Here is a 15,845-nt window from a genome sequence, read left to right on the forward strand (position 1 = left end):
ATACAGAAGATTCAAACAATATGTTTAGAAGACACCTAAAACAAAAAGATTAATGTATAATTAAAATAAGGCAGAGTTGAAGCAAAATCCATATAATCTTTACTCCCTTCAACCTCACAAAATCCTTCCCTTCCTTCAAGACTCAATTCAAGTACCATATAATTAAAAATTGACATTCCCCTGACCGTAAGTTCCTATTATTCCATCTCTTCCTATACTTCACCCCTAATAAATCACCCCTTTGCTCTCACTGATACCTCAATTCCCTCTACCTCTCAACATTTTCTCGGGCAGTTTGCCTTCCTAACTTCACTTCCTCCCTAGCCAATCTAACTGAAGGGTTAGCCATTTCAACTCCACACCATCCTCTGCTCTTGAATCCCTTGCCCCCTTGTCCTATTGCTGTTTCTCACTCGACAAATCATAGTGTTAGATTGCTCTCACCATATTCTTCCTCTGTTTTGGAGGAAGTTCCAGTCTTGCTTCCTTGATACATTAAAATTAATGTCACCCAAACTCCAATGGACCATCACTGCAGCAATGCAGCTTTTATATTTTTCTCTAATTGATTCCCTATCTCATTGCCCCCCAGAAATCAGTCTAAACCTTCTGTTCCCTCTTTAAACCTCTCACATCCTCCTTTCACCCCTCTCTCAGCCAAGTACCATTCCTCTTATTTTACTGAGAAAACTGAGGGCATTCAACGTGAGCTCTTTTTTCTCCCATTTTCATCTCAAAACCCCTTGACATCATCTCCTATTCTCTCCTCCTTTCCCCAATCCCTGCAAGGCCCTTCCCCTTACCAAGACTAACCTTTTACATGTATATTGGATCTCATTTCATCCCATCTTCTACAGAAAACTGCATCCTCATTCATCATGTTTCTCCTCAAATATTTAGCCTCTACCTTTAAACCTGTTATTTCCTGACTGCCTTAAAACATGCACAAGTATGTTGAAATTGTATCTTGTTATGGTCCCCCTGACCACCTCACAAGTTAGTACACAGCAAGGAGATACATAAGGAGCCAGCATAAGGTAACAATGAATGGAAAGTAGGAATTAAGAGTGTCATACCTTAAAAACTGTTCATAACAACTCTATTTCAAATTAATGAAGAAATAATGTTTAGAAAAAAGTTCAAGTATATATTTACTAGGTCACTCATTAATGGCATCACTTTCACTATTTCTATCTCTAGGCTTAATTTTGTTTTCTAATAGTCAGTATGAACTCACAGATGAGCTCACAGATGCACTGGGGGGAAATCATGAAAGAAAAGGATTTGAAAAACTTAAGGATGATAGATGTCTTAGCACAAGTCCACATTTCAAATTTTATTAGACAGCTGAAAAGAACCAAAAGTAATTTTGTATTACAAAGTGATGAGCTTGACAATCATGGATAGACTTGTGTGAAATAACGAAGAGTGAAATGAGCAGAACCAAGAGAACACTGTATGTAGTAACAGCAATATTGTTTTAAGAAAAACTTGGAGTAACTAAGTCATTTCGACTATTACAAATGCCCACATTAACTACAAAGGACCTATAAAGAAAATGCTGTCTGCATCCAAAGAACTGATACATAGAAGTGTCTAGAATGATTTTACATACGTATGTAAGATACACACACACATCTGTGACTAATGGTAGCCATCTTTAGAGTGAGGGGAGGGAGAGGAAAAAAAAGAAGGCTGCACGATAACTTTATTATATATTCAAAAGGAATGGCAAGTTGTACAGAACAGATTTGCAGTTTCACATGCAAGCATCTTTTCTATTCTACTACGTTACAGAAATGCTTATTGTATTTCTTAAGTTCAGAATCAAATTGATAAAAGATTTTTTAAAAAACATCAGGTACAGTTCTACATCCCTGACTCAGCTTTCATAATAGTTAAAAACTAACATTTATAAAAAGAATAAACAAATCACAAACTTAAACCACAAAAAATATATCACCTATTAAAGTGCATGAAAAAATACAGTACCAGTGTATATTATAAAATGATTATTCCATATTTACATATTAGGAACTAATTCACTAATATTTTCAGTTCCTAATAAACTCTACTTTCAGAAACAGAAGAATGAGGATGCAACATCAGTAGACCCCACAGTGAATCAATCTCAGAGCATCAGCACCAACTCAATCATCTTGACGTGGGGAAAAATGCTTTGGCAACACAAGGAAACCAATTCCTTCCCCTTCTGAGATTCTACTATTCCTCCTTCTCTTTCCATTTCCCACCTGCGCACATGGGACCTTCCTCATCTGTGAGTTCACTGGACAAAACTGCTGCAGCTCAAGGAAAAGGCCATCTGCTCTGGCCCTGGCCTGGGAGCCGTGGCTGGAGTCAGTCTGGGCCGTGAAGCTACAGCTCCTATGGGGGCTGAGGGGAAAGGTCACTTCCATCATTCTCTCCTGCCACCCCCCTTCCCACATCACCCCCTCACCCTCTCATCACTCCCCATCCCCCCATTAACCCCCAGTAACTCCCACCACCCCACTCCCATCTCTGTTACCCCCCCATCACTCCCCATTATGCCCAATCCCTCCCATCAGCCCTGCAGCACCACGGTCACCCCTTACCCTATCTGCGGTGGTTGGGGCCTGCACAGGCTGCTGCGAGGCACAGCCTTGACACAAGATGGAGCCCCGTTCCAAGGCCCGCCCACACTTTCCACACCTGAAGGAAGCTGCCATTTGGCCACTGCCCCCTGCAGGCCCAGCTGGGAGCTGCTCCAGGGCTCTGCTGCCCCCTGGGGACCAAGCAGGGCCTGCAGATGCGGCCCAGGCCCCCCAGCGGCCCCCAGCCAGCCTTGGCCGCTCCCCATCGCACCCCCGGGGGTGGCTACTACTAATAACCTCAATGTGGGGAAACTGAGGCAAAAAGAGGTTAAGTGATTTGTCCAGTGTCACACAGCTAGTAAGAATCTGAGGCCACATTTGAACTCCGTTCTCCTGACTCATCTTCCTGAGTTCAAATTTGGCCTCAGACACTTACTAGCTGTATGACCCGTCTGCATCAGTTTCCTCATCCATAAAATGAGCTGGAGGAGGAAATGGTAAACCACTCCAGGAACTTTGCCCAGAAAATCCCGAATGGGGTCATGAAGACTGAGACAGGACTGAAAATGACTGAAAAGCAACAAACTCCTGACTCCAGGGTGACACTCTCTACATGGCACCACTTAGTTGTCCAAACTAGTATAGTAGCCATGCAAATGGAGAAAGAAGATATCACACGTGTGAGAAATCTCATAGAGGCAGAAGAGACATGAGGTGGCAATCAACTGGAGGGAAAAGATGAGGGTGAATATTAGCTTGAAGATGCAGTTAACTGGAAGGATAAAAACGGATGGTTAGAAGATAAATATAATGAGCCCACTTTGGACACACTGAGTTTGGACCTACAGGACATCCCGTCACAACCTTGTCTCACTGGATATTACTCTCCCTTATGCACTCTATAGTCCACACTGTCTTTTTCTTCCTCGCATATGACACTCTATCTCTCATCTCCTCATTACTTTAAGACACTCCTTGCAAAATGCAGTACTTTTTTTTGAAGCTGGCTTGAAGCTTTATTTATTATTAATTAGTGTTTGAGGAAATCAGGGTTAAATAACTTGCCCTGGGTCACACAGCCAGTAAGTATATGAGGGAGTATTTGAACTCAGTTCCTCCTGACTACAGGGCTGGACTTCTAACCACTGTGCCACCCAGCTTCTCCCAAATGCAGTTCTTTCAACTGCTGTGCTTCCTCAAACTACCTTGTATAGTATTTAACTACTTTGCAGTTATTTATTCTGTATATATACATACATATATACGTGTAAGTACATATATATATGCATATATATGCATATACACACTATATATAATCTATATATCTATATCTATGCATATCCATATATATAGGGGTGTGGTGTATGTGTATATATATACACATACATACACACACACACACACACACACACATATATATATATATTTCTTTTTCTTCCCATTACAATGCAAGCTCCTTGCAGTTAGGAACTACCTCAATCTTTTCACTTGTATTCCCAGCACTTAGCAAAGTATATACATGCAGTAGGCACTTAATAAACACTTGCTGAAAAAAGAGCCAAGGTCAAAGTATTAAGGATACCCACAGTTAGGTGCTGGGTGATGATGATGAACCAGCAAAGAAGAATGAGAGATAACCAAACATGTACTCAAATAACCAAACAGATAATGAAAACAGGAAGGAAAGACTACCTAAGAGTGGTGTTATGGGCTCCAAAGAGGTCAAGAAGAATGAGAACTTGGAATTGAGAGATCTTTGGAAACTTTGGAAGCTACACTATCTTCTAAGTGACACTGTCAGAGATGGGGCTGCATAAGGTTGAGTAGTAAGAGAAAAGGATATAGAGGCAATTAGCTAAATAGCCTTTTTCCTCTTAGGGGATTGACTGAGAAAAAGAGAGTATAATTTTAAACTTCTCTTACCTAGGCTAGATTGGCCCAATTCATTGAAACAATCTTCATGTGACATAGCCTCAAGGCTATTCCTTATCCTGGTTTCCCTCTTTTATATGTGTCTCTGTTTAACAATGTCCTTCCAGATGAGTTCTGAGGCAGGAAGAAAAGAATAGACTATCACCCCTTTATTCCTGGAAGCTATGCTCTCTAGATGAAACTTAAAGAGCATATACTATAGCAATGTTGACTTATGCTGCTCTTGCAGTCCATTCAAACCTTCAGACCTTGACCAGACTACTTATCCAGCCTTAAAATCATTAATTTGCATTTCTCCAAATTAAAACTCCTCTTCAACTTTCATGACCTTACAGATATTTATAAGATCCTTTTAATTTATCCTCATCAGATAAAAGTTTAGTATTAACCACCAACTTGGAGATTTTGCTATATCCTTTCCTTCTCTTAATCATTTACCTCATTTACCACCTAAAGTGCTCAAGCTATCAAATATGCATAAGGCTGTGCAGTGGAGGAGGGCTGTCCAACCTTAGGTTTTTATTGAAACAAGAGAATATATTTTGATTTGCCATTTTAGTAACAGCTCTACAGTAGGTGGGCTTACTTTACTAAAGCATTTATGTAAATTTCTATACCTTTAGGTGGGCCACATAAATTGCACTGGGGATCTCCGGCTGCATTTTGGACAGCCCTGATCTAGAACTAGGGCTTAACCATTCCAAAGCAGAGGGCATAGGGAGAGGGAGAGGCGTCTGAAGTTTCTGGTCATGGTTTTCCCAAATTGTCACTCCTAAAGGGAGCAGCTATATCGTTTGTTTTGTTTTTACAATGGGTTTTTTTAAGTTTTTCTTTTCCATCTTTCATGTTGTCTAAATCAGACTTCTTGAATACCTGAATTATACTTGCATACTACTTGAACTGACCAATATTAGCCTTAGTCATTAAAGTGGTGGAAGGTCCTCTGGATGACCTTAAAGACAATACAACTAAGAAATAGAATAAAGCAGAAGCAATATCTTACATCCTTCCCCCATGAGTTAGGATATCTTTTTTTTCTTAAAAGAGATTAAAACCATCTTTGAAACCTGACTAAAGGCTCACGCTACGGACACTGTCTCCTGGTTACCTGAGTACAAAACAGCCACAAGGAACTCCAGGTTCTTTCTCTCTAGTGCTAAGCAGATGCTGATGAGCAACCTATAAAACGAAACTTCACTCAGTTCAATCAAGGCATATCTTTATTCAACATCCTTCTACTGTGCTTTGTGACAGTTCTCTGGTATAAGAAAATCCCTCCAGGGAGGACCTAAGATTCCTCTATTGACCTCTACTTTCTATGATAGGGTTCACAGTGACACACCCCCATAGCATAGGTGCCACTGTCAACAGGTTAAGAACTTGTCTGGAAATCGAGTTAATGTTCAAGAGAGGGCCCATGAGCCAGCCAGAGATGAGGGGAAACAGCCCCTTAATGATGCCAAGAATAACATATGATAACAATGGGGATGAGTTCAAGGCTAATTTAGTGGCACCTGATAGGGAGAGGGAAAGGGGAATGAGAAGGAAAAAAGGAGAAGTGGAGAAAGGAGAAGTAGAATAATATTCAATAGACAACTCACATACTCACAGTAAAACTCAGATAAGGGTGGTTGCACTGGGGAACACAAAGAGGTCAATTAAGCTGAGAAGACTTTCTTCCACAGGAGCAGGATCTGCTCTCATAGGAGGGAAGGATGTGCTCTAAAATGCACTTCTGAGAATGGAATACTTAAACCTCAATTTTGGTCACTACCTGGAGCTGGCTGTTTTGGATGTCAAGGTTCAGAACAAAGAGGCAATTCTGGTTAACAGGAGTATACTGGAGGAAGAGCCAGCAAAGGAGACTGAGGACCAGGTCTAAGAACCAGGACAGAGAAGTGAAACAAAAGCCTAAATAGAAGAGGGTATGAATGATAAGTACAAAAGGATACAGGAGAGCAAGGACTGAGAAAAGGCTAATTGGATTTGGCAATTAAGAGATCATTGATAACTCTGAAGAGAGCAATTCAAGGAACAAAAAAGAGGCTAGTGCCACTATATGACAGAATACATGTGGTACAACAAGCTGTAATAAGATTAAAAAGGTAGGAGGAGACTCTAACTCACAGTGAAGTCAGTCATAAAATCATATGAATGCTTATGCTTATAAAGGCTGACAGTACATGAATAAAGCATACACTCAATAATGATAAACATTTATGTAGTCAATGCAGGCAAAAAAAAACCACCTTTATTGACTATTCAATGACACCAACATCAAGCCTAAGAGGAATAAATCACCAACCTGATTCCTGAAAGTATCAGTAAACATGTCTTATACAATTCCTCATGACAAGGCTCCCTCCAAGGTAGCCCTAGTCAAGACCTAGGATCAGCGGGGGGTGTCTGGTGGATTTTTTTTTGGTCCTGGCTAGGGGTGTTTTTAAGTTACACCAAAGTTCTGACTGGTATTCAGTTACCTAAGTTTACGATAAAAGAAAACTGTCAATCAAACTAGGAGCATCAGTAAGTGTATATCAGTTATCTACAAGATTTGGGAGACACAAAAAATTAGCAGTTATTTACCAAACCTGAGAACACATAAATCATCATTAGTAGTTGCTTACCAAATTTGGGACATACACACACCACTGTGAAATTATCATGCAGGCCAAGATGCCGGCTGGAGAGCAGGGACTAGCGTGAGCTCCTCGTGGAGTCCTTCCAAAAATATGGACTTTCAATAAAATAGAGGACTTTCAAGCTTTCTCAGTGAAAAGACCAGAGCTGAATAGAAAATCTGACTTTCAAACACAAGAATCAAGAGAAGCATGAAAAGGTAATCAACAAAAAGAACAAGAAGAAGAAGAAAGAAGAAATTGCAAGGGACTTACTAAAGTTGAACTGTTTTGTTTACATTCCTAAATGGAAAGATGATGTGTATGATTCATGAGAACTCAGTATTAGGGTAGCTGAAGGGAATATGCATATATACACACACACACACACACACACACACACACACACACACACAGACATATATATATGAATGTGTAGGTATGTATATATGTATGTGTGTGTATATATATATATACAGAGAGAGAGAGAGAGAGAGAGAGAGAGAGAGCGCAGACACGGTGAGTTGAAGATGAAGGGAAGATATCTAAAAGAAATAAAATCAAATTAAGGGATGAGAGAGGAATATATCGAGAGAGGGAGATAGGGAGAGACAGAATGGGGTGGATTATCTCCCATAAAGGTGGCAAGAGAAAGCACTTCTGTGGGAAGAGGGGAGAGGGCAGGTGAGGGGGGAATGAGTGAATCTTGCTCTCATCAGATTTGGCCTGAGGAGGGAATACCATACATACTCAATTGGGTATCTTACCCCACAGGAAAGAAGAGGGAAGAAGCTAAAAAAAAGGGGGGATGATGGAAGGGAGGACAGATGGGGGAGGAGGTAATCAAAAACAAACACTTTCAAAAGGGTACAGGGTCAAGGGAGAAAATTCAATAAAAGGGGATGGGTTGGGAAGGAGCAAAATATAGTTAGTCTTTCACAACAGGAGTATTGTGGAAGGGTTATACATGTGGCCTATGTTGAATTGCTTGATGGGAACAGAAGAGGGGAGAGAATTTGGAACTCAAAGTTTTAAAAACGGATGTTCAAAAACAAAAAAAAAAGTTTTTGCATGTAACTAGAAAACAACATACACAGGCAATGGGGTGTAGAAATTTATATTGCCCTACAAGAAAGGAAGGGAAAGGGGGATGGGAGGGGAGTGGGGTGACAGAAGGGAGGGCTGACTGGGGAAAAGGGCAACCAGAATATATGCTATCTTGGAGTGGGGGGGAGGGTAGAAATGGGGAGAAAATTTGTAATTCAAACTCTTGTGAAAATCAATGCTGAAAACTAAATATATTAAATAAATAAATTTTTTAAAAAAGAAATTATCATGCAAATGATTATCTTATTCTAGAAAAACAACTTACATAGCAAATACTTAGTCACAAAATGGAGGCTCAAAACAAAATTGAGTAGCTCATCCTAAATTAAGATATTTATTCCCACTACAGGGGCCAGGTTATGAAGGGCTTTCATTGTTGTTTGTTATTGTTTAGTTGTTCTGACTTTTCATGACCTCATGGACCACAGCATGCCAATACTGTCCATGACGTTTCCTTAGCAAAGATACTGAAATGGTTTGCCATTTCCTTCTCCAGTGGATTAAGGCAAGCAGAGGTTAAGTGACTTGCCCAGAGTCACAAAGCTAGTAAATGTATGAGGCCGCATTTGAATTCAGATCTTCCTTACTCCAGGCCGAGCACTCTAGGCACTGAGCCATCTAGCTGCTAAGGGCTTTAATACCAAAGGATAACGTACAGTTGATCTACTAAAAAGCAGGTTGTAAACTAGGTCCTCCCTATGTGAATGGCCCGAGCAAACTCTTTGGAGTCTTTACAAATCTCTCTCAAGCGTCTCTGCCATGTTTTGGGGCTTGATGGAATTACTACAATGTCATTTTCAAACATGAGCATCTAAGGAATTCCCCATCCAAAAGTGAATTGAATTTGAACTGTGTGTAGAATCTCCTCTATCACACTGGTGAACACAGAAGTATAATATCTACAGGTTTCATGCTTCATTTGATTTTTATAATCAGGGGATTACAGAAGAGATCTATTTCTATTTTATATTTGTCAAGGAATCTTAAATGGGAGGAACCTTGAAAAAGAACCTGTAAAATAGCATTTTGCTCTCCCAAACTAAATGCTTACTGATAAACATAATATAATGTAGAAGCTGCTAGATCTTTGGTTATTCTGATTGTGTTTCCACAATACTCAAATTGTTTCTTTCTGACAGCTTGCAGTATTTTCTCCTTGATCTGGGAGCTCTGGAATTTGGCGACAATATTCCCAGGAGATTTCTTTTTGGGATCTATTTGAGGAGGCGATCAATGGATTCTTTCAATTTCTACTTTGCCCTGTGGCTCTAGAATATCAGGGCAGTTCTCCTTGATAATTTCTTGAAAGATGGTATCTAGGCTCTTTTTTTGATCATGGCTTTCAGGTAGTCCAATAATTTTTAAATTCTCTCTCTTGGATCTATTTTCCAGGTCAGTAGTTTTTCTAATGAGATATTTCACATTGTCTTCCACTTTTTCATTCCTTTGGTTCTGTTTTATAATATCTTGATTTCTCATCAAGTCACTAGCTTCCACTTGCTCCAGTCTAATTTTTAAGGTAGTATTTTCTTCAGTAGTCTTTTGGACCTCCTTTTCCATTTGGCTAATTCTGCCTTTCAAGGCATTCTTCTCCTCATTGGCTTTTTGGAGTTCTTTTGTCATTTGTGTTAGTCTATTTTTAAGGTGTTACTTTCTTCAGTATATTTTTCAGTATTTTTTTGGGTCTCCTTTAGCAAGTCATTGACTTGTTTTTCATGGTTTTCTCGCATCCTTCTCATTTCTCTTCCCAATTTTTCCTCTACTTCTCTAACTTGCTTTTCCAAATCCTTTTTGAGCTCTTCCATGACCTGGGACCAGTTCATGCTTTTCTTGGAGGCTTTTGGTGTAGGCTCTTGCACTTTGTTGACTTCTTTAGGCTGTACATTTTGGTCTTCTTTGTCACCAAAGAAAGAATCCAAAGTCTGAGACTGAATCTGGGTGTGTTTTCACTGCCTGGCCATATTCCCAACCAACTAACTTGACCCTTGAGTTTTTCAGCGGGGTATGACTGCTTGTAGACTAAAGAGTTCTATGTTCCACGTTTGGGGGGGATGCACCAGCTCTGCCACACCAGCACTCCTCCTTCCCCAAGAACCCCCAACCTGGACTGGGCTTAGATGTTCAGCAGGCTGTGCACTCCTGCTCTGATCCACCACTTAATTCCTCCTACCAGGTGGGCCTGGGGCCGGAAGCAATAGCAGCTGTAGCTGCCCCACCTCTGCTGCCCTGGGGGCGGTGGCCGAACCAGGAACTCCTTCCACTCCCGAAGCTTTTTCCCACTAACCTTCTCCGCTGTCTTTGGTGTTTGTGGGTTGAGAAGTCTGGTAACTGCCACAGCTCACTGATTCAGGGCACTAGGGCCCACTCCGCCCGGCTCCTCGTCTGGTTGGTCCAAGCCGCTCACACTGGGCTCTGCTCCGCTCCCAGCTCCCAGCGGGATAGACCTCACCCAGAGACCATCCAGGCTGTCCTGGGCTGGAGCCCTGCTTCCCTCTGCTGTTTTGTGGGTTCTGCAGTTCTAGAATTGGTTCAGAGCCATTTTTTTATAGGTTTTTGGAGGGACTCAGCGGGGAGCTCACGCTAGTCATTGCTTTCCAGCCGCCATCTTGTCTCCGACCTTCTCCTTCATTCTCAAAGGAGAGGGGAGAGAGAAGGGAAGTAAGTATTGGGAGGGACAGAGAGAAGAAAGAGTCTTGCTAACTGAAAAAAAAATTTTTTTAAAAACAAAACAATATATAGTGCTAGAATGTTAGCTGTAACAATAAGACCAAAAAAATGATACTCAGATAATAAGCATGAACAATTAGGAAACAAATTATCTTTTTTTTTGCAGGTGATATGATAGTTTAAAGAACTCTAGAGTCACCTAAAAAACTAAACAAAAAATTTAACAACTTCACCAAAGTTGCAGGACATAAAATAAACACACACAAATCATCAGCATTTCTATATACCAACAAAATCTAGCAGGAAGAGTTAGAAAGTCCATTTAAAAGAACTACAGGTTGTATAAAATACTTGGAAGTTTAGCTGCCAAGAAACACATAGGAACTGTATGAAAAGAATCAGAAAACAGTCTTTATACAAATAGGCAGCTCTAAATAACTGAAGAAATATTAATTATGAGTAGGCCAAGGTATTATGATGAAAGCTAATACAAATCCAAAATTAAATTATTTATTGAGTGCCATACCAATCAAACTACCAAAGGATCAGTTTCTAAAACTTGGAAAAATCATAATAAAATTCATGTGGAGGAACAAACGATCAAGAATAAAGAATAAATGGGGAAAAGAAATGGTAAGGAAGGGAGGGCCTCACAGTGCCATATCTAAAAACTAAAAAGCAACATCAATACAATTTGGTACTGGTGAAGAAACTGAGAGGTTGATCAGTGGAACAAATCAGGAACATAATACACAGAAGGAAATGAACAAAGTAGACTGGTGTTTGATAAATCCAAAGATCTCAGCTATCAGGGAAAGAACTCACTATTCAACAAAAACTGTTAAGAAAAGTGAGAAGCCAGCGGGCAAAAACTAGGTATAGATCAACATCTCATATCGTATACCAAGACATCCTCCAAATGGGTGTATGACTTAAACATAAAGAGTGTTATTACAAAAAGATTAGAGGAACAAAGAAGAAATTACCTATCAAATATATGGATAAAGGAAGAGTTCATGAGCAAACAAGGGAAAATGTAAAATGAACAATTTTGATTGTGTAAAATATTCTGCACAAAAATAATTCAGCTAAACTTAGAAAAGAAGCAGGCAAATGGAGAAAAAAAAGCTTTGGCAGGTTTCTCAGTCAAAGGTTTCAAATTACAACAATTTTGTAAATGCAATCCATTTCAAAAGTCTTAAGAATGCTGATAAACACAAATAACCAACTACAACTCCAAAAGACCATAATGAAAGCCTACTTACCTGCTAATAGAGGTGTGATGGATTCAGAATGAAACTGAACTGGTTTTGTTGAGGTTTGTTGGGTTTTTTGAACAGGGCCAATGGGTTAATGTTTTGCTTTACTATACATGTTTAAAACTTACAATTTTGGTATCCATAAGAGAAAACATCACTATAAAACAATGTAAATATATGTAAACCAATTGGTTCTTTTTAGTTCCCTCTCAAACTACCTTATATAGTTCCGGTATTGCCAAATTCTTATATTAAATATCTCATAGTCCACGGAAAAATTGAAGGACATCAAGGCAGGAAAATATAAGTATGAAATATGGATTGAGAAATAGTGTGGCTTACTGGATAAAGAGCCAGCTTCAGAACCAGAAAGTTCTACAATCAATTCCTGCCTCCTACACATACTTATAGCTGTGTGACTCTGGGCAAATCCCTTTATATTTCAGGGCTCTAAGCAAACTTCTAAGAGAGTAAGTTGCAGAGAAGATGACAAGCTGCATTGGTACGGAGGAACCTTCCTCATCTGGAGTTCCTTACACCAATAAAATCATAGGTCCAGTATTCAGTTTTACATTAAGCTTTATTTTATAAAGCATCCATATTGTAGAACATTAATCAATATATGGACACCCCCCCCTTCCCCTAAGCACATTTTTCTCTGGTTATTACCAGCGCAGACCACTGCCCACTTACCATAGATGTAACTGATCTAGCATCTTCTTCATAATTGAAGACAGGAGGTGGCTCTTTTCCATCATTCTCTTGTACTTTTTGTTCTAAGAGTTCTTTCTGGGCTAGGAACTTGGACTCAGCACATCGTAACTGCTGGACTGACTGCTTTAGCTCTTCTAGTGACTGTTTTTGGCTCAGCAGAAGCACAATACTGAAAGTGAGCAAAGGAAACATAAATGATTTCAAAACAATTATGCTGAAGATTACAGCCATGCCACAGAAGAAATATGAGAAAATCTTTATAAATCATAGAGCTTTAAAAAGCAATCAGGAGGGATGTATCAATCATCTAATATGTACTAGGCTCTGGCAACACTAACACAAAGATTTTAAAACAATGCTTACTTACAAGGAGCATATATTCTAGGGGAAGAAATTAAAGTCATATGTATACATATATGAGGATACATAAAATAAACATAGAGAATAATTGCAAATTAATGCAAAGTAGTTAGGTACTATATAAGGTAGTTTAAGATAGCACTAAGAAGAAGAAAAAGCTTTAGATATAAAGTGGTACCCAAGCTGTGTCCTGAAGGAAGAGAGTCATGTGGAAGGGAGTGGGCACTCTTTCTAGGTATGGGGGACAACAAAGTACAAAGACACAGAGATAGGAGATAGGCTGTCTCCTCTGAGAAACAGAGAGGTGGTCAGTTTGGCTGAATCATAGAGTAAGGAAGGAGGAGTAATGTACACTGAAAATTGAAGGACAGGCTGGAACCAGGTAGCAAAGTGCTTTAAAAGCTAAACAGAGGAGTTTATATTCAACCCTAGAAATAACAGAATGCCACTGATATTTATAGGGTAGAGAAGTGAAAAATCACTTTGAGGGAGAGAGACCAGTTAGGAGGCCATTGCAATAATGTAAGCAACAGGGGATTAGGGCATAAACCAAGGTTGCAGTTGTGTGAGTGGAGAGAAAGGGTAGATTCAAGTTATGTTGAGGAGGCAGAAATTTGGCAAATGATTAAATATATGGGGTGAGGGAAAATGAAGCATCCAGAATAATTCAAGTTATAAACACAGGAAATGGGGGAAATGGTAGGAACTTGGGAAAAGAAGTTGGGAAAAGAGGTAAATTTGAGGAGAAAGATAATGAATTTTTTTTTGGACATGTTGAGGTTGAGATGTCTTGGATATTCCGTGTAAAATATCCAATAGGCAACTGGTGCAGCAAAAATGAAATTCAATAGATATTCTGGGGCTGGATATACAGATCTGAAAGTCATATGCCTAAACATAACAATTAAACCCAATGGAGAGGCTTAAATCAAAAACAAGATTAGTTGTGATGCAAATGATGTTACTTTAAATATCTAAACTAGAAGAAGGGGTTTTGAAATCAGCTGAGGCTCAATTAAAATCTAAATTAAATTAGGCTAAATTTAAATCTTAAGCTGGGGTGGGAGGGGGGTGGAGGCAAGATGGCGGCTAGAAAGCAGGGACTAGCATGAGCTCCTCGCCAAGCCCCTCCAAAAACCTATAAAAAATGGCTCTGAACCAATTCTAGAACTGCAGAACCCACAAAATAGCAGAAGGAAGCAGGGCTCCAACCCAGGACAGCCTGGATGGTCTCTGGGTGAGGTCTATCCCACACAGGGCTGGGAGCAGAGCAGAGTGGAGCAGAACAGAGCCCAGCGTGGGTGTCGCAGACCAACCAGACCAGGAGCCAGGCAGAGCGTGCCCTAGTGCCCTGAATCAGTGAGCCGCAGCAGTTACCAGACTTCTCAACCCACAAACACCAAAGACAACAGAGAAGGTTAGTGGGAAAAGCTGCTGGTGACAGAGTTTAAAAAGGAGTTCGCAGTTCACCACCACCCCGGGGGCAGAGGAGGTGGGGCAGCTACAGAACTACAGCTGCAGTTGCTTCCAGCCCCAGGCCCACCTGGTAGGAGGAATTAAGTGGCAGATCAGAGCAGGAGTGAAGAGTCTGCTGAAAATCTAAGTCCAGTCGGGGTTGGGGGTTCTTGGGGAAGGAGGGGTGCTGGTGTGGCAGAGCTGGCACATCCCCCCAGGCTTGGAACATAGTTCTCTTAACTCTGCAAGCAGTCATACCCCATTGAAAATCTCAAGGGTCAAGTTAGTTGGCTGGGAATATGGCCAGGCAGCGAAAACGCACCCAGATTCAGTCTCAGACTTTGGATTCTTTCTTTGGTGACAAAGAAGACCAAAACATACAGCCAGAAGAAGTCAACAAAGTGCAAGAGCCTACAACAAAAGCCTCCAAGAAAAACATGAACTGGTCTCAGGCCATGGAAGAGCTCAAAAAGGATTTGGAAAAGCAAGTAAGAGAAGTAGAGGAAAAATTGGGAAGAGAAATGAGAAGGATGCGAGAAAACCATGAAAAACAAGTCAATGACTTGCTAAAGGAGACCCAAAAAAATACTGAAAAATATACTGAAGAAAACAACACCTTAAAAAATAGACTAACTCAAATGCCAAAAGAGCTCCAAAAATCCAATGAGGAGAAGAATGCCTTGAAAGGCAGCATTAGCCGAATGGAAAAGGAGGTCCAAAAGAACACTGAAGAAAATACTACCTTAAAAATTAGACTGGAGCAAGTGGAAGCTAGTGACTTGATGAGAAATCAAGATATTATAAAACAGAACAAAAGGAATGAAAAAGTGGAAGACAATGTCAAATATCTCATTGGAAAAACCACTGACCTGGAAAATAGATCCAGGAGAGATAATTTAAAAATTATTGGACTACCTGAAAGCCATGATCAAAAAAAGAACCTAGATATCATCTTTCAAGAAATTATCAAGGAGAACTGCCCTGATATTCTATAACCACAGGGTAAAATAGAAATTGAAAGAATCCATCGATCACCTCCTCAAATAGATCCCAAAAAGAAATCTCCTAGGAAAATTGTCACCAAATTCCAGAGCTCCCAGATCAAGGAGCAAATACAGCAAGCAGCCAGAAAGAAACAATTTGAGTATTGTGGAAACACA

The 15,845-nt window shown here is 40.1% G+C and overlaps 1 protein-coding gene across 3 annotated transcripts in view; it reads right to left on the bottom strand.

Moving 5' to 3' along the window:
• The window catches only part of FER (FER tyrosine kinase), a 272,528-nt gene that overhangs the window by 156,067 nt on the left and 100,616 nt on the right, over nt 1-15,845 (bottom strand). For all 3 annotated transcript variants that reach the window (XM_036738466.1, XM_036738482.1, XM_036738474.1), the window contains one exon: nt 12,850-13,039. In XM_036738466.1, the coding sequence (XP_036594361.1) occupies nt 12,850-13,039 (190 nt within the window). The remainder of the gene's footprint in view (nt 1-12,849; nt 13,040-15,845) is intronic.

Source organism: Trichosurus vulpecula, chromosome 1 (genome assembly GCF_011100635.1).
Source record: "Trichosurus vulpecula isolate mTriVul1 chromosome 1, mTriVul1.pri, whole genome shotgun sequence".
Lineage (NCBI taxonomy): Eukaryota > Metazoa > Chordata > Mammalia > Diprotodontia > Phalangeridae > Trichosurus > Trichosurus vulpecula.